At 35.5% G+C, this 27,238-nt stretch overlaps 1 protein-coding gene across 8 annotated transcripts in view; it reads left to right on the top strand.

Moving 5' to 3' along the window:
- Positions 1-27,238, top strand: part of MLLT10 (MLLT10 histone lysine methyltransferase DOT1L cofactor) — a 295,452-nt gene that overhangs the window by 113,719 nt on the left and 154,495 nt on the right. For all 8 annotated transcript variants that reach the window (XM_073229105.1, XM_073229111.1, XM_073229106.1 and 5 more), the window contains 3 exons: positions 15,008-15,111; positions 18,001-18,094; positions 20,053-20,148. In XM_073229105.1, coding sequence (XP_073085206.1) covers positions 15,008-15,111; positions 18,001-18,094; positions 20,053-20,148 — 294 coding nt within the window. The remainder of the gene's footprint in view (positions 1-15,007; positions 15,112-18,000; positions 18,095-20,052; positions 20,149-27,238) is intronic.

Genomic DNA, 27,238 nt, shown 5'->3' with positions numbered 1-27,238 from the left:
GTGTTTTTTCATTCCTCGTGATCCTTTTATCTCTCTCTATGTCAGCTTCTATACGTTCCTGTTCTCTGGCTTCTATTCCTTCAATGGCCTCTTGCATCTTATTCATTCTGCTTATAAATCCTTCCAGGGATTGTTTCACTTCTGTGATCTCCTTCCTGACATCTGTGATGTCCCTCCGGACTTCATCTCATTGCTCTTGCATTTTTCTCTGCATCTCATCCCATTGCTGTTGCATTTTTGTCTGCATCTCTGTCAGCATGTTCATGATTTTTATTTTGAATTCTTTTTCTGGAGATTTGGTTAGGTCTGTCTCCTTTTCAGGTGTTGTCTCTGTGATCTTTGTCTGCCTGTAGTTTTGCCTTTTCATGGTGATAGAGATAGTTTGCAGAGCTGGTACAAGTGACCGCTGAAAGAGCTTCCCTTCTTGTTGGTTTGTGGCCTTCCTCTCCCCTTTCGCAAGGCACTGGGTTCTTGTAGGTGTGGATGTGGTCTGGATGTTGTCCTGTGTCCTCTGGTCTCTATTCTAGGAAGAGTTTTCCTTGTTATATTTTCATAGCTCTATATGTTTTTGGGAGGAGATTTCCACTGCTCTACTCACACCGCCATCCTGGCTCCGCTTCTGACCTGTTATATTTTTATCTATTCCTTATTTCACTTGTAAGTACATTTTGTTAATAAATATAATGAATGGTACGTATTACTATTTAAGTTACGTTTTTATCATTTTTAAGAAATGTGAATATTGGGACAACATGGGGGTTTGTAAACTTTTTTTAGGGTAGAGGTTTGTTCATCTGAGTCAAGGAAGCATTTATTTTAGACAGCTACAGTTTCTATAGAAAGTAATTGTTAGGTGACATTTATATGCTGTATATACTTCTGAATGTTCTTTATTTTTTGGATGGCCATGAAGCAATGAGTGTTTTTAAGTATAGGAAGTATCTTAATAGACCAAGGTCATAAAAATCACCATAAACCATCTTATCAGTAAATTGTAAAAGCTTTGAGAAACTTTGAAATTCATAGCCCAACTTCCCTTCAGTTCTTCTCAAAAGGAGTAGTGGTGGATAGTTTTAAGATACAGTATGTAAATATATTAATATATTTAGTATCTGGGTAAAATAGTTAGAAAGCAGTAACTATTCTGATTTTTAGGACTCTTGTTAGTGCCGTTTTGAAAATTAGGTTTCAGATAATGGAGCTGAACATTTCATATATCCATCCATGCATTTAGCTAGCATTTATGACATGTCCTATTACATGTAATAGGCACTGTTGGAAACATGAGGGATATGTAAAATTGAGGGGTTTGTATGCTTCCTTGGTATGGACATGCTCAATGCTACCATCCAAATGGATAGTGAAAGGGTTGGGAGAGGGAGGATAATGGAGACAAGAGCAGCTACACAGAAATCATTTAGGCTTTTGCAGTGTTCCAAAGAGCTAACAATGAGGGTCTGAAGTAGAGCGATAGGAGTGAGGAAGGGACAGGGACATTTAGGCAATAACATAAGATGTTGGCCTGACTAGGCTTGGTGATCTGATTAGTATGACATAGATGATTAGGAGGAAGAAAAATCAGAGTGGCTTTTCAGTTTCAAGATAAGTACTAGGCATATCATTACCAACTGAGGTAGAGTATATGTAGAGGAGTTAACTGACTCACTTTTTACAACAAAGACACTGAGTTTTAAATTCTTGGCATGTTAGTAGGACTCATTACCTTGTTGTAATCATCAAGTCTTGTGTCTACAAGTTGTCCTGTAGTATATATTAAGAAATCATGATAAGTCCCCAGTATGTAATTGACATTTCTGCCAAAGCATTGAATATTTGCTTTTGTATATATCTAATGTGTGTTTTTGCTTGTCACTTCATCTTACTTAGCCAAGTAAACACTTAAGCTCCTTTTTCCTTTTCTGGACAATTGAGTCATTTGGAAATGGAAAACAAGTTTTCTACCATATCTATAGAAAAATTCTTTTACTGTTTTGGTACCTCAACTGGTTCTCAAATTTGAATTTCTCTTTTTGGCTTCTCTCTGTTGTCTTTTTCTGACTTTCTTCCCTTAGTAAATACTTAAAGACATTCTGTTGTATTTGGTATTGTTTTTCTTTTTCTCAGGGAACAGTGAATTATTTTTCATTCTGTTCATTCAGTGTTTCTGGGTTCAGCTTCATTTCTAATTGCCTTCTTTTTTCAACTGTAAGTCTCAGAGGCTGTTTTATTAAATAGGGTTTACTAAGGACTGTGGAAGATTGGCAGTATAATATCTGCTTTGCTCCTCTTACTTCCAAAGGCAGCATTCCAATCTAAACTTCTGGAAATGGCAGTCCACTGCAGTTGACTTAATATTGTTTATGGAATTAAACTCTATAATCTCACCAACATACCAATTGCCTGTATCCATTTTTTTCATGCTCATTTGGTATCTTGAATACTCCTAGATAATAGATGTTTATATAATCTGATAAGTATAATTAAGAGAGGATTTTATTGCCATTCCTACTTAAAAGGAGATTACATTGCCAGGCAATCTGATATTAAAGGCAAGACAAATTTGACAAATTTGGTTTTTCCATAGAACAAATGTTATAACTGGTTAGATTAAAGTCAAAGACTTCATTCTAGTCAAATTAAATTTACTGAACTAGCTGAAGTACAAATTGGGTTGGCTGAAAGGCTACACTAGGCACTCTCACCACACACATGGGGAGTTGGACCTGGAACTAGAAATCTAGTCAGAGACTAAATAGCATCCATTCCATCTTTGAAGCGAGTCCTAGAGTCTATTTTCTCTCTGTCTATGGTCTGTTTCTGCTTCCATATAATTTCTAATTCTGCCTTGTATTTTTATCTGAACTCCCTACAGGTAACTGACTCAGTTTTTTAGTTCTAAATTTCTAACAGAGCAGTTCTGGTTCTAGACACCTGGACTTAGAAGACATTTTCACTTAGAAACCATGGGTACCTAGACACCATTCCATCATTGGAAATTGAGCAAAGAGGACAATTTCTACCCAATACGTACGAATAGTTTAGGTGCTCCTCTTTATTTTTCCTGCCCCATCAATGCTTCTATTTATACAACTATAAAAAGCCTGCAGACTGCTTCTGATGTGAATATGCCTAATTATATGCTGGTTCTTTAATTTTAATAAAATAGTTTAGTGTTCTGCACAAATTATTGAGAATCTTTTTTTTTTTCAACAATGTAAAAGTGTATCTAATAATTCACAAAGAAATTTGTAGAAAACTTTAAAAAGATAATATTAAAGTCAGAAGTTTTTTTGTGGTATCATTAATCTTCAATTACATGAGCAATATTATGGTTACTAGACTCCCCGCATCATCAAGTCCACACCACATACCCCATTACATTCACTGTCTATCAGTATACTAAGATGCTGTAGAATCACTACTTGTCTTATCTGTTTTGTAAAGCCCTCCACATGCACCCGCCCAACATAATGTCTGCTAATCGTAATAACCCTTTTCCCCCTTTCCCCCCCTTATCCCTCCCTTCCCATCCACCCTCCCTAGTCCCTTTCCCTTTGGTAACTGTTACTCGATTCTTGGGTTCTGTGAGCCTGCTGCTATTTTGTTCCTTCAGTTTTTCTCTTTGTTCTTATACTCCACATATGAGTGAAATCACTCGATAGTTGTTTTCTCCACCTGGCTTATTCACTGAGCATAATACCCTCTAGCTCCATCCATGTTGTTGCAAATGATAGGATTTGTTTTCTTCTTATGGCTGAATAATATTCCATTGTGTATATGTACCTCATCTACTTTATCCATTCATCTACTAATGGACAGTTAGGTTGCTTCCATTTCTTGGCTATTGTAAATAGTGCTGTGATAAATATAGGGGTGCATATGTCTTTTTGAAACTGGGCTCCTGCATTCTTAGGGTAAATTGCTAGAAGTGGAATTCCTGGGTCAAATGGAATTTCCATTTTTAGTTTTTTGAGGAACCTCCATACTGCTTTCCAATGATTGAACTAATTTACATTCCCACCAGCAGTGTAGGAGGGTTCCCCTTTCTCTACATCCTTGCCAACATTTGTTGTTTGTCTTTTGGATGATGGCCATCCTAACTGGTGTGAGGTGATATCTCATTGTGGTTTTGATTTGCATTTCTCTGATGATTAGCGATGTGGAGCATCTTTTCATGTGCCTCTTGGTCATCTGAATTTCTTCTTTAGAGAACTGTCTTTTCAGCTCCTCTGCCCATTTTTTAATTGGATTATTTGCTTGTTTGTTTGTTTGTTGAGGTGTGTGAGCTCTTTATATATTTCGGATGTCAACGCTTTATCGGATCTGTCATTTATGAATATATTCTCCCGTACTGTAGGGTACCTTTTTGTTCTATTGATGGTGTCCTTTGCTGTACAGAAGCTTTTTAGTTTGATATAGTCCCACTTGTTCATTTTTGCTTTTGTTTCCCTTGCCTGAGAAGATATGTTCATGAAGAGGTCACTCATGTTTCTGTCCAAGAGATTTTTGCCTATGTTTTTTTCTAAGAGTTTTATGGTTTCATGACTTACATTTAGGTCATTGATCCATTTCACCTTCACTTTTGTGTATGGGGTTAGACAGTGATCCAGTTTCATTCTCTTACATGTTGCTGTCCAGTTTTGCCAACACCAGCTGGTGAAGAGGCTGTCGTTTCCTCATTGTATATCCATGGCTCCTTTATCGTATATTAATTGACCATATGTGCTTGGGTTTATATCTGGGCTCTCAAGTCTGGTCCATTGGTCTATGGATCTGTTCTTTTGTCAGTACCAAATTGTCTAGATTAGTGTGGCATTATAGTAGAGCTTGAAGTCAGGGAGTGTAATTCCCCCACTTTATTGTTTCTTCTTAGGATTGCATTGGCTATTTGGGGTCTTTTGTGGTTCCATATGAATTTTAGAACTTTGTGCTCTAGTTCATTGAAGAATGCTGTTGGTATTTTGAAACAGATTGCATTGAATCTGTAGATTACTTTAGGCAGGATGGCCATTTTGACAATATTAATTCTTCCTAGCCAAGATCATGGGAATAGTTTCCATTTGTTAGTGTCCTCTTTAATTTCTCTTAAGAGTGTCTTGTAGTTTTCAGGGTATAGGTTTTTCACTTCCTTGGTTAGGTTTATTCCTAGGTATTTTTATTCTTTTCGATGCAGTTGCGAATGAAATTGTTTTCCTGATTCCTCTTTCTTCTAGTTCATTGTCAGTGTATAGGAAAGCAACAGATTTCTGTGTATTAATTTTGTGTCCTGCAGCTTTGCTAAATTCCGATATTAGTTCTAGTAGTTTTGGAGTGGAGTCTGTAGGGTTTTTTATGTACAATATCATGTCATCTGCAAATAGTGACAGTTTGACTTCTTAACCAATCTGGATTCCTTGTATTTCCTTGCTTTGTCTGATTGCCATGGCTAGGACCTCCGGTACCATGTTGAGTAACAGTGGGGATAGTGAGCATCCCTGTCTGTTCCCAATCCTAGAGGGAAAGCTTTCAGCTTCTAGCTGTTCAGAATGATGTTGGCTGTGGGTTTATCATATCTGGCCTTTTTTATGTTGATTTACTTGCTCTCTATACCCATTTTGTTGAGAGTTTTAATCATGAATGGTGTTGAATTTTGTTGAATGCTTTTTCAGGGTCTATGGAGATGATCATGTGGTTTCTGTCCATCTTTTTGTTGATATGGTGGATAATGTTGATAGATTTTTGAATGTTGTACCATCCTTGCATCCCATAGATGAATCCCACTTGGTCATGCTGTATGATCCTCTTCATATATTTTTGAATTTGGTTTGCTAATATTTTATTGAGTATTTTTCCATCTATGTTCATTAGGAATATTTGTCATTTTCTTTTTTGGTGGGGTCTTTGCCTGGTTTTGGTATCAGAGTGATGCTGGCTTCATAGAATGGGTTTGGAAATATTCCCTCCACTTTTATTTTTTGGAAAACTTTAAGGAGAATGGTTATTATGTCTTCTCTGTATGTCTGATTAAATTCAATGGTAAATCCATCTGGCCCGGGGGTTTTGCTCTTAGGTAGTTTTTTGATTCCCGATTCAATTTTGTTGCTGGTAATTGGTCTGTGTTAGGATATAGATTCTCAGAGTATTCTCTAATAATTCTTTGTATTTCTGTGGGGTCCATTGTGATTTTTCCTTTCTCGTTTCTGATTCTGTTGATGTATGTAGATTCTCATTTTCTCTTAATAAGTGTGGCTAGGGGCTTGTCTATTTTGTTTATTTTCTCAAAGAACCAGCTCTTGATTTCATTGATTTTTTTTCTATTTTTTTATTCTTCTCAATTTTATTTATTTCTTCACTCATCTTTATTATGTCCCTCCTTCTGCTGACTTTGGGCCTCATTTATTCTTCTTTTTCTAATTTCGATAATTGTGACTTTAGAGTATTGATTTGGGATTGTTCTCTCTTCTTTAAATAGGCCTGAATTGCTATATACTTTCCTCTTAGAACTGCCTTCCCTGCATCCCACAGAAGTTGGGGCTTTGTGCTGTTGTTGTCATTTGTTTCCGTATATTGCTTGATCTCTATTTTAAGTTGGTCATTGATCCATTGATTATTTAGGAGCATGTTAAGTCTCCATGTGTTTGTCATCCTTTTTGCTTTTTTTGTACAATTTATTTCTAGTTTTATACCTTTGTGGTCTGAGAATTGGTTGGTAGAATTTCAGTCTTTTTGAATTGTCTGAGGCTCTTTTTGTGGCCTAGTATGAGGTCTATTGTGGAGAATGTTCCATGTGCACTTGAGAAGAATGTGTATCGTGTTGCTTTTGGGTGTAGAGTTCTGTAGATATCTTTAGGTCCATCTGTCCTAGTGTGTTGTTTAGTGCCTCTGTGCCCTCACTTATTTTCTGTCTGGTGGACCTGTCCTGTGGAGTGAGTGGTGTGTTGACGTCTTCTAGAATGAGTGCAGTGCATTCTGTTTCATTCTTTAATTCTTTTAGTACTTGTTTCACATATGTTGGTGCTCCTGTGTTGGGTGCATATATATTTAGAATGGTTATATCCTCTTGTTGGATTGACCCGTTTATCATTATGTAAAGTCATTCTTTGTAACTGTCTTTGTTATGAAGTCTGTTTTGTCTGATACAAGTACTGCAACACCTGCTGTTTTCTCCCTATTGTTTAAATTGAGTATCTTTTTCCATCCCTTGACTTTTAGTGTGTGTATGTCTTTGGATTTGAGGTGAGTCTGTTGTGTGCAGTGTATAGGTGGGTCTTGCTTTTTTTATGCATTCTGTTACTCTGTTGTCTTTTGATTGGTGCATTCAGGCCATTTACATTTAGGGTTATTGTTGATAGATATTTACTTATTGCTATTGCATGCTTTGGATTCTTGGTTACCAAGGGTTCAAGGGTAGCTTCTTTACTATCTAACCATCTAACTTAACTCTCTTATTAAGCTATTATAATAAAGACAGTTGGATGATTCTTTATTTCTCTCCCTTCTCATTCCTCCTCCTCCATTCTTTATATGCTAGGTGTTTCATTCTGTATTGTTTTGTGTTTCCTTTGACTGCTTTTGTGCATAGTTGATTTTATTTTTTGCGTCTAGTTAGTATTTAGTTCATCTGCTTTCTTTGTTGTGATTTTATTTTCTCTGGTGAAATCTGTTTAGCCTTAGGAGTGCTTCCATCTAGAGCAGACCCTTTAAAATATCCTGTAGAGGTAGTTTGTGTATGCAAATTCCCTCAACCTTTGCTTGTCTGAAAATTGTTTAAACCCTCTTTCAAATTTAAATGATAATTGTGCTGGATACAGTATTCTTGGTTTAAGGCCCTTCTGTTTCATTGCATTAAATATATCATGTCCTTCTCTTCTGGCCTATAAGGTTTTTGTTGAGAAGTCTGATGATAGCCTAATGGATTTTCCTTTTAGGTGATCTTTTCTCTCTCCCTGTCTGCTTTTAATACTCTGTCCTTGTCTTTGATCTTTGCCATTTTAATTATTATATTTCTTTGTGTTATTATCCTTGGGTCCCTTGTATTGGGAGATCTGTGGGCTTCCATGGTCCCAGAGGCTGTTTCCTTTCACAGATTGGGGAAATTTTCAACCATTATTTCTTCCAAGACACTCTCTGTCCCTTTTTATCTCTCTTCTTCTTCTGTTTCCCCTATAATGTGAATATTGTTCCATTTGGATTAATCACACAGTTCTCTTAATATTCTTTTGTTCCTGGAAATCCTTTTATCTCTCTCTGCCTCAGCTTTTCTGTATTCCTGTTGTCTGATTTCTATTCCATTAACAGTCTTTTGCACCTCGTCCAGTCTGCTCTTCAGACCATGTATTGATTATTTCATTTCTGTTATCTCCTGCTGGACTTCATTTCTTAGCTCTTGCACATTTTGGTGCTGGTCCATCAGCATTGTTGTGACTTTTATTTTGAATTCTTTTTCAGGAAGTTTCGTTATATCTCACCAGGCCCTCTCTCTGGTGTTGTCTGAGTGATTTTTCACTGGACCAGATTCTTCTGACTTTTCATGGCGATAGAAGTGGTTGCAGGCAGGTGGAGCATGTGTCAGCTATGAGAACAAAGTCCCTTCCTCCTTGGTGTTCTCCTTGCTCTTATTCCCTGCCTGTGGTGATTAACCACACACAGGAAGCAATCTCTGGGATAATCTCTTTATCTGCCATGGGCCGGGTGGTCCCCGGAATAGCTTAGTGCACTGGGGGGGCTGGCAGTCGTGCTGGGTGTGTTCTCCTGTGAGAATGGCGCCCCTTTGTGCCTTCTGAACCTTGCTACAGCTTCCTCTGTCTGTACCGGGCAGTTGTGTGCCAGCAACAGTCTCTCCGTGTGTCCTGGTTAGCTGTGCACTGGAAGAGGACTCTGTGTGGTTGCTGTGGGTGGGGCTGTTCTCTGGCTACTGTGCAGCTGTGGTGGGTCAGGCAGTTTGCTTGCAGTGCCGGCCAGGAAGAATGAATTGCAGGCTTCTTATTGCTGTGAGGGGCTTCCGGGCTGTGTTACCCCCCAGGAGGTTAGGGAACCTGAAATTCCTTAAGATTCCCAGCTTGCTGTGCTGAGTGTGCCAGTATGATTTGTCCAACTGTTAAGCCCTTTTCCGTTTAAGACTTTTAAAAAGCCCCTGGTTTGGGGACCCGCTTGCAGTTTCCGTCTCAGATATTACTTTTCCGTTTCTCTAATATCCAGTACAGCATGAAATGTGTGTCTGTGCTCCCGGTGCAGATTACTAGGGCTAGTTATTTAGTAATCCTGTGCTTCCACTCCCTCTCTGCTCTGATTCTTTTGCTCCTGTCTGTGAGCTGGTGTGGGGGAGTGCTCAGGTCCTGGCAGGTCCTGGCTTTGTATCTTACCCTTTTTGTGAGATGCTGAGTTCTCACAGATGTAGATATAGCCTGGCTGTTGTACTCTATGTTCTGGTCTCTCTTTTAGGAATAGTTGCATTTGTTGTATATTCAAAAATCTATATGCTTTTGGGAGGAGGTTTCTGCCACTGTTCTCATGCCTTCTTGAGCCCCTGCAAAACAGATAACTTTAAAATCACCTTATGGCTTAATGAAAAACCTGTCTAGGGATAATTCTGTGTTGGGACTTCCTTTTTTTCTCATAACATAACACTAGTAGGTTGTATTAGGGCATAAATTATTAGTCTACTTTATTTTAGCTTGGTATAAATCTACATAAAACTGAGTAACCAGTGATGTGTGTGAGTTTGATTTTCAGTGTCAGTAGTAGCAAATTGTGTGAGTTTTCCAGGAACACGTACTTCAAAGGCATGTCAAATTTTTCTAAACTAGTATTTCTTTACCTTTTTGAGTCATCAAGATTCTGATAAGCAAAGGAATGTTTCCACACAAATAATACCCCAAAAATGACATATAACAAAATATTTTCCATATGCATTCTGGAGGATCACAGTAACATTGGGCAGGTCTTTTTTGGACTCTGTGCTTCCCAGTCTTGATGAGAATTACCAAATTTGAGATTATATCAAATTATAGTAAAGTTATTAACTTAATATTTGGTACATTAAAAAAATAAGACATTTGAAATGAAATACATACACATTTTTAATGTTTTGCCATTTTTTTAAACCATTTTTTGACCCATAAATATAATTATGCCAAATACTCAGATTTTATTCCTGGCTCTTTCTTAATTTTCATCGACTCTAATGTTTGTGCCATAATTTGCTTAACTATTCCCTTATTATCTTTGTTCATCTAGTTATTTTCCTGTTACAAATAAAGGCATGACAAAAGTATTTTTTTTTCCCACGCTCTTTTTTCCTGTGTTTTGGATTATTTCTTTTGGCTAGAAATCTCAAATTAGAATTATTATGTCATAGATTATACTTATTTCTAAAGTTCTGATAGTATTAACTCATTGTTTCCCAAGTTTGTATAGCTAATAATTCATGAAAATGCTATTTTTACCACAACACATCAGAAGCAGTCCATAGGCTTTTTATAGTTGCTTAAATAGAAGCATTGATGGGGCAGGAAAAGTAAAGAGCAACCAGAACTATTCATACCTCTTGTGTGTAAATTATCCTTTTTGCTCTATTTTTATCATTTTTGATTTGTTAATTTGATAACCGAAATTGATTTTCATTTATTTGGTTGTCATGTCATCAGAGTGGTATTTCTTCTTGAGAATTGTCTGTGCTTTTTGCCCATTTCTCTAATAAATTGTTAGGTTTTTTTTTTTTAAGGTGTGAGGTCTTTAAATAATGATAACAAGGTATTGCCTATGTATATATACCACAAGTATTTTTCTGCCTTTCCTTTTAGTTTTGTTTAAAGAAAACATTCATAGATACACAACTATGCCTTACAGATTTTTGGGGTGGTGGTGGTGTCAGATATACAGGGTTATTATAAAATTGAATCTTTTAAAAGTAAATAGGTTACCTAGGAACATTATAGTATGAACAAATTAATAGTGTTATTCTTATTTTTCCGCGCTTGTAACGCAGAGACCATTCTCTATGTGAACAAATCTCTGCCTTATAAATATAGCAGCTATGTAGAATAGGGAGTTAAACATCACATTCATATTACCATTCAGCAAAGTTGTGGGAAATTGATAGAAATAGCTGTAACCCTCAGTCTGGCCCATTTTCCATATGTGGTTAAAATCTGTTTTCTTCATGCTGTAAGAATACAGTTTATGGACATTGTTTTATGCTATTACTTTTTTAAGTTAAAAAATGAGAAAGAATTACTAATCATACTTTTATCATTTCCTACATCGTCACTTGCTCTTTGTGTGTGTTTTTTATTTTTCTAAAATTTCAGTTTTATTGAAGTCTAATTGGAGCTCTTGGTGTGTATTACAGCTGCTGTCCAATGTCACTTAATTTTAGTGTAAAGAATTTCATATACTATTTCTTGTTAGGTTTGGAAGAACAAAATATCTCAGTTTTTGTCTGAGAATGTCCTTATTTCACTTTCATTTCTCAGTACAGCTTTGCTGGAAATGGTATTCCTGGCTGATAGTCTTGTTCTTCCAGCATTTTGAATGTTACTGCATTACTTTGAGTCCTCCATTGTTTCTTATGAGACTTTAGGTGTTCACTTTACTGTGGTTTCCTTGTATCTGATGAGCCATTTTTCTGTATTGCTTTCATGATTTTATTTTAGGCTTTCAGTGTTTTAAGTGATGACCTTTTCGTTGAGCTTTTTGGATATGTAGATTGCTGCTTTTCAGTGAATTTGGGTGGAGTTTTCAGCATTATTTCTTCAGATACAGTTTCTGTCTCTTTCTTCCCACTCCAGGTTTTCTCAAAGTAAGTCTTCTCAGGTAGAGCTGCTGAGCAGTTTGTTCTTTTTTTTTTAAATTAAGGTATCATTGATATACAATCTTATGAATGTTTCATATAAGTAACATTGTGGTTTCAACATTCACCCATATTATCAAGTCCCCCCCAAGCCCACTGTAATCACTGCCCATCAGTGTAGTTAGATGTTGTAGATTCATTACTTCTCTTCATGGTATACCGTCTTCCCCGTGACCTACCTAAATTGTGAGTGGTAATTATAATGCCTCTTGATCCCCTTCTCCCTCCCTACCCTCCCATCCTCCCTAACCCCAACCCTTTGGTAACTGTTAGTCCCTTCTTGGAGTCTGTGAGTCTGCCGCTGTTTTGTTCCTTCAGTTTTGCTTTGTTCTTGTACTCCATAAATGAGGGAAATCATTTGTTTTTTTGTCTTTGTCTGCCTGGCTTATTTCACTGAGCATGATACTCTCTAACTCCATCCATGTTGCAAATGGTAGGATTTGTTTGCTTCTTATGGGTGACTAATAGTCCACTGTGTATATGTACCACATCTTCTTTGTCCATTCATCTACTGATGGACAGTTAGGTTGCTTCCATACCTTGGCTATTGTAAATAGTGCTGTGATAAACATAGGGGGAGTGCATATGTTTTTTTGAATTGGCTATCTTCTTTTCATCGGGTAAATTCCTAAGAGTGAAATTACTGGGTCAAGCGGTATTTCTATTTTTAGTTTTTTAAGGAACCTTTGTATTGCTTTCCACAATAGTTGAACTAATTTGCAATCCCACCAACAGTGTAGGAGGGTTTCCCTTTCTCTGCACCCTCGCCAGCATTTGTTGTTTCCTGAGCTCTTTGTTCTTAACCCTCTTAGTCCTCTGCACTATTACTGTAGAGCTGGGGGCATGGACATCTCACCCTTCTCCAAAGAGACACTTGTATTCTGACAGGGTGCTGAGAGAAGGAAGAGGTGTAGTAGCCCCTAGTTTGGAACTTCCATCCTATTAGCAAGCTGGGGAAGTGATATTAGGGACCCAAGATACTTGCCGTGTTGGCAGGGTGGGAACTTCTAGGGCTGAGCAGGATGAGAATACCTGGAGACCTGACCCTTCTAGAGTAAAACTAGAAGCTGGGAGGAGAGTAGCCCTCATCTTCTTGATGATATCCACCCACAGGGGAATTTCCATCGTAGGGAGCTGTGTGTTGGAGGCAGGGAGGTGGAGATGGGAGCAGATCATGGCTCAAATGCTACAAAGTTTCTATCGAGATTGAATAGATTTTCTTGAATAAATTTTTCTCTATTGATACATGTCTTCAGGATAGTTTTCAGAGATTTTTAAATGGTTGTTTTTTTACCTGTGAAATGGTTAATTCACTGGGGATAGGATCCATGGAGCTCTTCACTTTGCTATTCTAGAAGTCTGGAACTCTGACCTCCTGGTTTTCTTTTTTTTTTTTCCCAGAGCATAATTTTTAGTCTTACTGAATGGTCAAATGATGATTTCTCTTCACTGTTAGATCTTTAGAAGTTACTGAGATATTCTTTGAGGCCTACTTGCATATTTCCCTGAATTTTGCTGTCTAAATGTTAACAGTTTCAGTCTGCTCTGTCCTTTTCTTTGTTAAATCTTCTTGATCATTATAGGCTAAAAAATGTTAAATCCGCCAGTGTAATTTTTTTGAGATTTTCTTCTTATAATTTGAATAGAGATGCTCTTGTTCTGTGTGTCTTGGTTGGGTTTGCTTTAACGTGGGATTTTACTTTTCAGAGGTACAAAATAATCTTTGTAATTCCATTCCAGTCTGAATCTCTGTTTTTCAACAGAGTTGAAATTCATTTACCTGATTAGATACCAGGTAACCGTGGTCTTATAAATATGGAACTGTTGTCTTGCAAATATTGTTGAATGGTGTTACTTGACACCATAGTGTATAGTGGGGGGAAACGTCTCTAAGGTTTAAAAATATATGTCCCATATAAATTTTCTAGTTTAAACCTTTTTTCCTCTTCAGAAATGAGTTCCTTTTTAGAGGTGTATCACCTGATTAGTAGACATTACTTTTGCATACTCAATTTCTAGTCAGCTGATAATTTTCTTATATTGAAATTTAGTTTATATATAATCTTACATTGGTTTCAAGTGTACAACATAGTGGTTCAGCAGTTACCCATATTATTAAATCCTCACCCAACCTAGTACAGTTACTATCTGTCAACATAGAAAGATATTAAAGAATCATTGGCTATACTTTCCATGCTGTACTACATCCCTGTGACCAACTTACATTACGATTGAGAATTTTTGTGCCCTTTTATACCCCTTCTCCTTCCCACCTACCCAACTCAACTCCTCCCCCCATGGTACCACCCATCACTTCTCTGTGTCTGAGTTTATTGCTATTTTGTTCATTTTGTTTTGTTTTGTTTTGTTTGTAATATTTCACAAATAAGTTAGATCATTTGGTGTTTTTCTTTATCTGACTTATTTCACTTAACGAGCTAATAATTTTATTCACTCTACACAGATACTTGTAGAATGCCATTTTATATAATTTAGTCTTCCATGAAAAAGTGGTACTATCAGCTGTTTTCACCTGGGAAAAGGACCAGATAGATGTTAGTCAAAGTGTTCATTGGCCGATAACTCTTGGGGCATTTCTGATCTCCTTAGCTAAAATGCCCTTCATACCAATATGTCAGGTTGGCAGGGATGAATGACACCGATTTGTGGGATTCTTGTGAACAGTTGGAATGACCTAAACCTTGCTCACTCACATAGAACTATCCTTCATCCCTTAGATTCCAACTCTTTGTATCAAACTTCTTTGGAAAAGCTTGCTTCCAGCAGAAAGAAACACAAACCTCTTTTTACACTTTTGTTACCGGAATCAATAAAGTATTTGTGAGGAGGTGTTAAGACAGAGGTGTGGTAGAGGCTGTCCTGGACCCTGGCCTCAGTGTCTTTAAAGATTCTTCCTATCTTGAAAGGTTTATGAGTCTAAGGGAGATAATGCCTCTGTGAAATCCTACTAAGACTGTTCATATGTCCTTATGATTTTATATTAGTATTTGTAAAAATTAGATTATTGTTGGAAAAAATGCATGTTTTGAAGGAAAGAAAGCTACATGATAAATGTGATCTTGACTTCTGAAGATAATTGTACAATCGAGAGTGTTGTAAAGCACTTGTACAGTTTTTGTTTCATTTTTGTTTTTGTTTTTATTTCTTTACCCTAAGACTTGTTACATTTGTGATGAACAAGGAAGAGAAAGCAAAGCAGCCACTGGTGCTTGCATGACGTGTAATAAACATGGATGTCGGCAGGCTTTCCATGTGACGTGGTAAGTGTGTCTTCATCATTGTACACAGCTAAACTTGGGAATACCAGCTAAGTTAAAGACTTAGATACTCATATATTATTTATAGTAAATTTTATTGTGATAGTTTCTATGTTTAGATTTAAATATTTGTAATAAAGATAATTCTAATAATTGAGTATATTTATTTGCCAGTGAATTTTTAATATGTGGACCCTGGTTTTAATATCTTTATTCAGTTTCATTTTGTTTAAAATACTGGTGTTGGTTACTTCCCTTTTGATTTGTTATTAGGATTAAGAATGCAGATAGAGGTAAATTCATTGTAGTGCCAGAACATTTAATAATTATTTAATGAGTGATAGTGTGTCTTCACTGTCTGTTTCAAGGGGGAAAAGAGCAATTGTGCCATCATTCTCAGTATTCTAGTGTCACTGTCCTAAAAAATTACTTTTTAAACATAAAATTTCAAGAGGAAAAATTACCCTAAAACGAAATACTCAACATAATAGACAGCAGTCCAAAAGAAAAGTTTGGGAATAACCAATGTCCTTTTAAATTTTAAGATTTAATCTGTATCTGGCAGTCAGTATAGGCACATGCTTTCCTTCCTAGGCTTTTAATGTGTGGGTTTATGAAGTCCATAATAAATTAACCTTTGGGGAAGGGGGAGCTGTCTCGTTCCTTCAATTTTGCTTCATTGTTAGACTCCACAAATGAAGGAAATCATTTAGTACTTGTCTTGCTCTGCCTGACTTATTTCACTGAGCATAATACCCTCTAGCTCTATCCATGTTGCAAATGGTAGGATTTGTTTCTTTATTATGGCTGAATAGTATTCCATTGTGTATATGTACCACATCTTCTTTATCCATTCATCTACTGGTAGACACTTAGGTTGATTTCATATCTTGGCTGTTGTAAATAATGCTACAATGAACATAGGGGTGCATATGTCTTTTTGAATTTGAATCTGAGAACTTATATTCTTTGGGTAAATTCCAAGGAGTGGGATTCCTGGGTCAAATGGTTCCATATTGCTTTCCACAGTGGTTGAACTAGCTTACATTCCCACCAGCAATGTAGGAGGGTTCCCCTTTCTCCGCATTCTCACCAGCATTTGTTGTTACTTGTCTTTTCAATGTTGGCCATCCTAACTGGTAAGAGATGATATCTCATTGTGGTTTTAATTTGCATTTTCCTGATAATTAGCAATGTGGAGCATTTTCTCATGAGCCTGTTAGCCTTCTGAATTTCTTCTTTGGAGAAGTGTCTGTTCTTATCCTCTGCCCATTTTTTAATAGGGTTATTTGCTTTTTGGGTGTTGAGGTGTCTGAGTTCTTTATGTATTTTAGATGTTAACCCCTTGTCAGATATGTCATTTACAAATATATTCTCCCATACTGTAGAATACCTTTTTGTTCTACTGATGGTGTCCTTTGCTATACAGAAACTTTTAAATTTGATGTAGTCCCATTTGTTCATTTTTGCTTTTGTGTCCCTTACCCAAGGAGATGTGTTCAGGAAAAAGTTGCGTATGTTCTTATTGAAGAGATTTTTGCCTATGTTTTCTTCTAAGAGTTTTATGGTTTCATAACTTACATTCAGGTCTTTGATCCATTTTGAGTTTACTTTTATGTATGGAGTTAGACAGTAATCCAGTTTCATTCTCTTCCATGTAGCTGTGTAGTTTTGCCAACACCAGCTGCTGAAGAGGCTGTCATTTCCCCATTGTATAGCCATGGCTCCTTTATCATATATTAATTGACAATTTATGGTAGGGTTTATATCTGGGCTCTCTAGTCTGTGCCAGTAGCAAATTGTCTTGATTACTGTGGCTTTCTAGTAGAGCTTGAAGTTGGAGAGCATTATCCCTCCTGCTTTATTCTTCCTTCTCAGGATTGCTTTGGCTATCGGGGTCTTTTGTGGTTCCATATGAATTTTAGAACTATTTGTTCTAGGTCATTGAAGAATGCTGTTGGTATTTTGATAGGGATTGCATTGAATCTGTAGATTGCTTTAGGCAGTATGGCCATTTTGACCATATTAATTCTTCCTATACATGAGCATGGGACATATTTCCATTTGTTGGTGTCTTCTTTAACTTCTCTCATGAGTGTCTTGTATTTTTCAGGGTATAGGTCTTTCACCTCTTTGGTTAGGTTTATTCATAGGTATTTTATTGTTTTTGATGCACATTAATAAGAATCATACATTTTCTTAATAGTGTATTTAATTTTCCAAAGATGAAATTCTTTTTTTTTTTTTTTGGTACCAGGTATGTATTAATACTACTATAATTTTGGGATTTTAAAAGTGGTAGGTAAAATTGACAAGATGATTATTATAGACTTGTAGCACTTTGTGTTGTTAAAATATATGAATTCATAACTTTAAGTTTTAGTTCCATTTCTTTCATTGTTTTTGACTGAAAAACAGCTTACTTTTTTTTCCTAGTGTATTGTGCTATGACTTAGAGCATTTTCCTTTTAGCAGTATGTAATCTGCAACCATGGACAAACCATCAGTATATCAACATTTCAGTCTTTTAGTGGCCTGGCCTTTCTTACCATTTGTACCTGTGATACAAATTTTAAAAGTAAAATAAAGTGTCAATTATGGGGAAATGTTTAATATTAAATCTAATGTCTATTTGGTGATGTAAAACATGCATAAATCTTCATACTTGTTAAAGATGGATGAAAAGTTTAAACTGTAAATATGACTTTTAAAAAATGTTGCAGTTTAGGCGTAATGTTATTTGTCACAGCTACAATAAAGCCTTTGATTTTCCCTTTTACTTTTAGGAGATGTAAGGTTTTCTTACAAACCGTAAATGCTTGGCACGGAATTGTAATTCATTTATGTACTATGATTTGAGATTTTACTGATACACATGGCTTTTATTTTCAGCGCGCAGTTTGCCGGACTACTTTGTGAAGAAGAAGGTAATGGTGCAGATAACGTCCAATACTGTGGCTACTGTAAATACCATTTTAGTAAGCTGGTAAGGCTTTGTCTTGAATTTAACATTAAAATGACAATAATTAGTTTTGACAAGAGTGTCTCTTTTATAAAAACAACATAGTACCCATTCCTTTTCCTTTGATTTTTGCTTGAGATTAAGTTTGCTTAGCATGTTTTTTATTGGGAATTTTTTAAAAGGTGAAGTAATTTTAAAAGATTTTGTTTTGCTTGGGTTCATTTATAAAAGTGAATATTCTGAAATGTTCTGACTTAGAATATGTATAAACTGTTAGTGTTTATGTTGGTATACATTCAGTAGTGAAACCAAATGTGTAATTGTGGGATTGTTTATAATTGTAACACTGTTTTCAGGTAATTTTATTTTTCACATTGATTTTATGTTTTGCAATTATCATTTTCTCATCTTTTTGCTGTGTTAATATTACTGATTTTTTTATTTACTTATTTTCATTTTTACTTATGAGGAGATTGTAAACTGAAACAAGGCTGCTAATTGTAAATTAACAATTCCTGTTAAATATCTTGAGAAAAATATATTTAAAGGTAACTGGGAGTATGTAGATTTGGTCACTCTTTACTGTTAGAGTAGCATTGAGTTAGTAATATTTAACTGTTACATATTTTGTGTTCATGTTCTTTTGAAGGATTAATAGTTCTTCAATGTCCCAAGTTCCTAATGATAACGATTAGATTCATTTACTGTGAGCTTAAGGCTTCTTTTTCTTTAAGTCTTCTTTTTTTTTTTTTTAACCTTCTATTGTTAATGGGGCTCTTTCTCCTTCTCACTTCCTCCCTCCCCTCCCCTCCCCTCCCCTCCCCTCCCCTCCCCTCCCTTCCTTTCTTCCTTCTTTCCCCTCCTTCTAATAAATGATATCACTAGGGGCCCCTTTCTCATGAAATAGCCTGCTCATGATTCCAACATTGCATATAAAGTACTTAAAGAGTATGTATATACTGTTTGATATAGAAACTTTGATTTATTTTATCACAATATTGAAGTGTTTTAAGAGATAATCAAATTGAAAATTTTGCTTCCCGGATGTTAAAATCATGTTGGAATTTTTTCATTTTCTAAATGAGAGATGATATGAATAAAATACAGAAATAATGATAATAGATTTTGAAGCTTGTGTAAATAGAATTGTTCATTGCTAGTTATTGACATGTTGTTACCCCATTTGCTACATGGGGAAAAAAGTGTTTAATAACTTAGTAAGATTGTATAAGGTCTTGATAGTAAGATTTATATGGAATTTAAACATCCTTGATAGTCATTTTGATCTAACTTAACCTGGTTAGTAATGGTACCACCAGGTTTTTAACACCTCAAGTAACTCTCAATGTCATCCTTTATTATAAATTGTTTAAGTATTTAAAATATGTAATACTTTCAGGAATGCTTTTAAAAATGCATGGATATAATACTGGCATTTCCTTTAATTTTTTTCTTAATGAACTGCTGAGAGAAATCTTTAGAAAACTAAGCCTTAATACTGGAAGTACGATTAAAGGGCTTCTTGCTTTTCCTAGTGGCATAAAATAACTCTTCAAATATTTTCTTTTTGTTTTCCTAGTCTTGGCATCCTTCAATATGGCATTCTCTGTTTTGGTTGAAATTTCTTTTCTTTCTTTAAAGCATTGAAGATTATATTTGATTTCTTTAATGAAGTGATTTTGTTATAAAGTGACAGATAAGCTACTGCTTACTTGAAAATATAGTCTACTTTCACACATTTTTATACAAAAATATGGCCTTAATATTAAATTTAGGGTTGGATTTTCCTTTACAATGCAGTAGATAATATATGGATGTTATCTAAACTGGATTATATAACTTGAAATAGTAGACTTTTTTTTACTTCAGTAGACATTTTTAAATACTTCATACTTGAATGGGTTTAAGTCTAACAAAGAGTACTTAAAAATTATATATATATGTATATATACACACACATGTATATATATTTTCTTTTTTAGAAAAAGAGCAAACGGGGATCTAATAGGTCATATGATCAAAGTTTAAGTGATTCTTCCTCTCACTCTCAGGATAAACATCATGAGAAAGAGAAAAAAGTAAGTGAATTTGTTGTTGCTAAATATGTAGCATATCTACTTAATTGATTTTTTCCTTTTTTAGATAAAATGAAATACCTGATAGATGAATGCAGACATAGAAATACTGAAAAATTTTGACTAATGAAGAGTACTAAGTCAAAGAGTAGATTTAAAATAATGCCATATTTGTGAAGATGGTGGTACCCATTTCAGTGGAAAATTTGAAGTACAACTTGATTGAAAGCATGAGAAGGATTTCTTGCATGTATTACTCTGGTCATCTTGGGAAATCTTTAGGTGACTTCAGCAATAAAAGTTTGTTACATATTATTTATCGATTATTTCCACATATAAGTAAAATCTCATCAACATTTCCCCTTCATAAGAGAACAATTTTTGAAGTTCTATATATTCTTGACTGTTTTCCTACCCAAGTGGTGCTAGTGGTTTGTTTATTTATTTATTTAGTGGCCAAAAGGCATACCATTTGAGAATATTTTGTCTTATAATTAAAACACTAAATGCTTGCTTAATACTAATCTTCTGACCTACCTGTTTTCTGCTTACAGTTTTTATTTAAAGGGTACAAGTAATTTTTAGTAAACAAACAGTAAGTACTGTAGAATCATTCATAGGACATACTGCCAACATAGGAAAAGGATACTACTATGAATTGTTTTTAACTAACTGTGGATACAAAGGACATCTTCAATTAGAGAAGAATATTACTGTTAAACTTACGTTGGTATAAACTATTTCTACAGATTGTGTTAAAAACTAAATCACCTAACATTTTCAAGTTTGCAAGTACTTAGGATTTGGGAGGGTGGTTGAAATGTTAATGTTATTTTAAAAAATTTGGTTTGAATTTATGGTTTGTGACATTTTTCAAGGTAAACATTTTAAACGCTTAACTTCTCCTTTTTAGGTTAATTTTCCAATTACGAATGAAATAGTAGTTATAGCTTTATATTCACCTTTAGAGAACTTGTTAGGTTTACACATATAATTTTGTAGACCTGAGGTGGCAAGTGTACATAATTCATCTTGATTTCTTCAGTAAGGTAGTTTTGTGATAGGACTATTGAAGGATTCCATGTCGCTGTGTGTTGTTTGGATTGCTGATGGTAAAAAAAGGCAATATGGTTTAATAGCTGTTTTAGGAAGCAGCAGCATGAGATTTGTTTTTACGCTGCTTTTGAATCCGTGAAGGAGGGACTCAGGTAGGGCTCATTATAAATTGTTCAAAGGGAAGTCTTCTGTTCAGTCATTACATGAGCACTCTCTTATTTAAAGAAGTGTTTATTGTATGATCATAATTTTCTTAATATCCCTGTTATGTTATTTTTAAAGGGCAATTATTAAATGTAGTACAGTGTTTAATAGATACAGTGCTGATGACTATATTTATTTATTTTTGCTCTAGGAATGAGATTTTTCATTTTATCATTTTTTTACAGTTGCTGAATACTAGATGAAAAAACATTGTATTTAGTCAATCTTGTTTAGCTTTACATTTTAGCGGTTGGTATTCATTAGTATATAAATACTATTTGGATTTCAGTTTTAGTGTATGTAAATTCAGTGCAACTTGATTTTGTTGTCAATCTTAAAATCCATTTGTGCATTTTATTTTGTAATAACTAAGATTTTTCTGGTAATCTATAAAGGTTATGTGGTAAACACACTAAAAATTTATTATCATTAGACTTGTTTGCTTGCCTTGGGAATATTTGAGAAGGGATTTTTTAGTGTGTATGACGTTAAGTGGTAATACAGTTAAATAAAGATTGAGTGTTATACACCATCTCTCTCCATCTGTACAGTAGGGTTTTCTTGAAAATATGCTAATCATGTTATAAAATGTTGCATTGAAAGGTGGCACTCATAATCCAGATTTTAGTATTTTAAAATACTATGCATTATGACCCAAATTTTTGTGAATTTGTTCATGAGATATTTAGAATCAGTCTTCATCTGAATTCATTTATCTGTCTTTATCCTGGCACATTTTTAAAAATGTATTTTAAAATACCATTTATTAAGTTATAGGTAAATGGTAAAGAATAGTTAATACTGAATATTGTGCTATTCAAATAATTTATTTAAAGAATAAATCAATTTATAACTTACCTTTTTATATGATTTTAAGGAAACTAAAAGATACATAGTCTTTGCATTTTAGAGAATTTCTGTGTGGTATAAGATACACTAATACTGGTTAGATACTAACTGAAATGCCAGCAAGGAGAGAGAGATACGACTTTCTATAAAGGACAGTTTCAATAAAATTGAAAAATTGGCACATCTTTTTTAAAGTGCCAAAATAGATGTTGAAGTGAATCGAAGCCATAGGAAGGGGGTAATTCAATCACGAATTCATAATTTGAATTGTGAATTATTATTGTTGAGGAAGAATATTTTCTAAGACCATTCATGTTAATGCCTGTTGCAAAATAGAATTTTCTCTTAAGTCTAGTGTTTTTTATATTTTTCCAGAAGCACTGCCATAGAGTAAGATGTGGGCAAAGGTTAGGAAATGGAGAGCATATTAGATATGACAACATGTAGTTTTACTGGGAGGCTCCCGGTTTCAGAAATGATTTTTTTCTGAAGGGTGAATCGTTGTTCATTATTTAGAAATCAGTAGTTACTAGTTACACTGAAATATTCTTGTACCAGTTCATTTGATCCTCATACTCATTATCTTCCTACTTACCAATGCAAAATAATCTATAATGTATCAAAAATACCATACTGAAAGTTTACAGCTGTCATCATTAGTGACAGTATATTATATGGAAGTGCACTCAGTTCTAAGTATGCCAGAACACAACCTGCCCCGTACGACAGCTAGAAGGATTTATTTCTCACCCCATCCCTTATTCTCCTCGCTTGCCCTTGATTCCAGTTATTAATAGCTGGCAACAGATGAAGGAGCTATTGCCAGTACAAACACTGTGGGAGATGGGCTTTTTGGTTAGTGTTTTGTGGATCTCAGGGATTGACTGGACTTCCCTTTTGTTTAGGACTACTAATCTCATTGAAGACAAATGGTCTACTTCTCTAGCCCTTAGAGGAATAAAACTCTTAATCACAGAGTTGTCATTACTTCTCTGTGTGTTCTTAAAACTTTTCAGCATTGAGAGTTACCTGTCATTCCCTTCCCTTTTTTGTGTTCTTTCCTTTTGGAAATCTTCCACTCAGGTTAATGCGTTAAGCTTCTACATGTGCAAAGAGTTAAGAGAGGGCAGGACTGTTCAAGAACAATGTAGAATGTGTGGGGGTGAGGGAGGGTTGTTTGATGGGGCTGAAAAGTGACATGAGATGAGACTGTTTAGTTAAGGAGAAGTTTTATGAGTAATGCTAGTTTTACCTTTCATCCTGGGGCATTGGGAAGCCAGCCAGAAGGATTAAAGTTTTTAACTTTGGACTTTGCAATAATTTCAGACATTGGGAAAATTGCAGAATTACTACACAATGTTTCTTTCCGTCATTCACCCAGATTCCAAAAATGTTAACATTTTATCATGTATAACTCCAGTGAGAGGAAATCCTGTGGCAAAATACCTCTAAAACCAAAATGAGTCAAAGGAAGAAATAAAGTTTAAAACCTGTTTATTGCTGACAAACTGCAGTCCGGGGCTGTCTCTTTCCTGCTCGGGCAGAAGCAAGCAAGACCTCCCCCTAACCTCTCAGGTTCAGATAAGCCCTCCAGTTGCCCAGGTAATTACCCATTGATATGGAGATGAACTAGTTTTCTCCACCCCTGAGGAACGCCTGTTGATACGCAGATGCACTAAAGCCAGGTGAGATGTTCTGCAAATATTACAGTCTTACCCACATGTTAGCTCTATCATGTCCTCCCTCTGTGCCTTTGCTGTCTCTCCATCTTCCTCTCTCACTCTGTATAATATTTTACTGAACTATTAGGGAGTAATTTACAAGTACATTGCCTTTTTAGCCTAAATACTTTAGTGTGTAGTTTTAATAAAAAGAATCTTACATGATTGTAGTACAGTTAGCAAATTAAATTAACATTTTTACAGAGCTGTTTAGTGGACACAGATCAAATTTTGTCCACTAATGTCCTCCATACAAAAGGGAGGAAACTTCTCGTCCAGAACCCCATCCAAGACCAAACATTGCATTTAGTCATCATATCTCTTAAGCTTTTCGCGTTCAGGGATTATTTCCTCATTCTTTCTTTTATCTGTTTTGACCTTGACATCTCTGAAGCCCTGCTGTTTCAGGTTCTGAGTCAAGAGATCTTAACAGTGGATTTAAAATCTGTAACCTCATTTTATTTTGCTTTCATTTATTTAAAATATTTCTTTTTAAAATGCTATTTTTTATTGAAGTATCATTGATACACAATCTTATATTCATTTCAAATATATATCACAGTGGTTCTAAATTCACCCATGTTATTAAATGCTCACCCCTGGTAAAGTGGTTACAATCTGTCAACATAGAAAGATGTTAGAGAATCATTGGCTTTATTCTGCATGCTGTACTACCATCCCCGTGACCAACTTATATTATGATTGAGAATTTTTGTGCCCTTTAACCCCCTCACCCTCCCCACCAACCATCCCCAAAAATCCACCCCTGTTGTAACCACCAGTCATTTCTCAGTGTCTTATGAGTCTAGTACTATTTTGTTCATTTGGTTTTGTTTGTAATATTCCACAAATAAGTGAAATCACATGGTGTTTTTTTTCTCCACTTGGCTTTTTTCCTTGGCATAACACCCTCTAGATCCATCCATGTTTTTGCAAATAGCCTGATTTCTTTTTTCTTATGGCTGAATAATATTCCATCATATATGTGTACCACTTACTCTTTATCCATTCATCTGTTGATGGATACTTAGGTTGCTTGCGTATACGGGCTGTTGTAAATGCTATGGTGATATAGGGGTGCATATATCTTTTTGAGTCTGGGATTTTGTTTTCTTCGGGTCTGAAGCTATACTCCTTTGTCTTGTGTGACTTCACTGGTTTTCTAGATTTGGATATCTTTTTTTTTTTTTTTTTTTTAGATATAACAGACATTAATTAGATTTTAAAAAATACTTTAGCATAAACACACATCCAGGAATTGTGCAGTGGCACAAAAAAGTTCATTTACAATATCATGTTAGTGATAAGTTATTAGTAAGTGCTTTACAATTTACAAAGCAAAACATACATATACTACATACTTAATTTTTAAACATTCCTAAAAACCACTCATGTTTTTAAGATGATACAAAAGATGAGAGACTTATACTCAAGGAGCATAAGAAAGGTAACAAATTAGAAAATAAATATGTAGAAGGCTTATGTGTGCCAGGCCCTATGCCAAGCACTTCAATACTAAATCTGTCATTTAAACTTCATATGAGTAATAGCCACGTCCCTTTATATATCTATGAAGATACAATGACTGAAACAGCCAACCAAATAACGGTAGGGACTCTGTCATGACAACCACCACACTTCCCTGTCTCACACAGATGGTCCATGATAAGTATTTGTCAGTGGAATACTCAACATGTGCAGAGTCTGAGCACAAGTCTGATTCCAGCTCATGCTCATTCACCTATTCATTCAGTAAATATCTACTGAGCATCTGCAATATGCCAGACTCTGTTCCAGGTGTAAAGAACGTAGCAGTGAACAAAACAGGCCAAAATTTCTGCCTCCATGAAGTTTCTAATCCAATAATCTTAATTAGAACATTATGTTACCCCTCAAAATATTTTGTATTAAAAATGTGGAACTGTCAGGCAACCCATGAATAGAAACTTCTGCGAGTATATGTCCATGTCTGTCTCCCAGTGTCTCCCGACACCCATGAACTGCACACAGAAAATGTGGCCTCTCCAATTCCAAGTGGAGAGTAAGAGTTGTGGGAGAAACTCTACACCTTTCAGACAATCTGTGTAAGTACACAAGGAAAGGGGAAGGGAAAATCGGACTGAGGCTAATAAACAGTTAAATCCAAAGGCAGATTTTTTCCAGTCAAAGTTTATTAACCTAGTAACTTTGGGACCTCTATTTCGCATTAGCTTTTCTTTTTTTTTTATTAAGGTATCATCACTATACACTCTTATGAAGGTTTCACAAGAAAAACAATTTTTACTACATTCACCCTTAGTAATCAAGTCCCTCCCCATACCCCATTGCAGTCACTGTACATCAGTGTAGTAAGATGCCACAGAGTCCCTCCTTGTCTTCTCTGTGCTACATTGTCTTCCTCATGACCCCACACACATCATGTGCACTAATCATGATACCCACAATCCCCTTCTCCCTCCCCCACCCCTGCCCTTTGGTAATTGCTAGTCCCTTCTTGGAGTCTGTGAGTCTGCTGCTATTTTGTTCCTTCAGTTTTGCTTTGTTGTTACACTCCATAAATAAGAGAAATTATTTGACACTTGTTTTTCTCTGTCTGACTTACTTCACTGAGGATAATACCCTCTAGCTCCATCCGTGTTGTTGCAAATGGTAGGATTTGTTTCTTTCTTATGGCTGAGTAGTATTCCATTGTGTATATGTACCACATCTTCTTTATCCATTCATCTACTGATGGACACTTAGGTTGCTTCCATATCTTGGCTATTGTAAATGGTGCTGCAATAAACATACGGGTGCATTATGTCTTTTTAAATCTGAGAACTTGTTTTCTTTGGGTAAATTCCTAGAAGTGGAATTCCCGAGTCAAATGGTATTTCTATTTTTAGTTTTTTGAGGAACCTTCCATATTGCTTTTCACAGTGGTTGAACTTGTTTACATTCCACCAGCAGTATAGGAGGGTTTCCCTTCGTCTACATCCTTGCCAGAATTTGTTGTTCCTAGTCTTTACGATGATGGCCATCCTAACTGGTGTGAGAAGATATGAACTTGTGGTTTTAATTTGCATTTCCCTGATGATTAGAGATGTAGACCATTTCATTTGCCTGTTGGCCATCTGAATTTCTTCTTTGGAAAAGTATCTATTCATATGCCCTGCCCATTTTTTAATAGGGTTATTGGCCTTTTGGGTGTTGAGATGTGTGAGTTCTTTACATATTTTGGATGTTAACCCCTTGTCAGATATGTCATTCACAAATATGTTCTC

Source organism: Manis javanica, chromosome 2, assembly GCF_040802235.1.
Source record: "Manis javanica isolate MJ-LG chromosome 2, MJ_LKY, whole genome shotgun sequence".
NCBI classification, from domain to species: domain Eukaryota; kingdom Metazoa; phylum Chordata; class Mammalia; order Pholidota; family Manidae; genus Manis; species Manis javanica.
The sequence above is the reverse complement of the archived record's forward strand: the minus strand, read 5'-3'. Positions and strand labels throughout refer to the sequence as shown.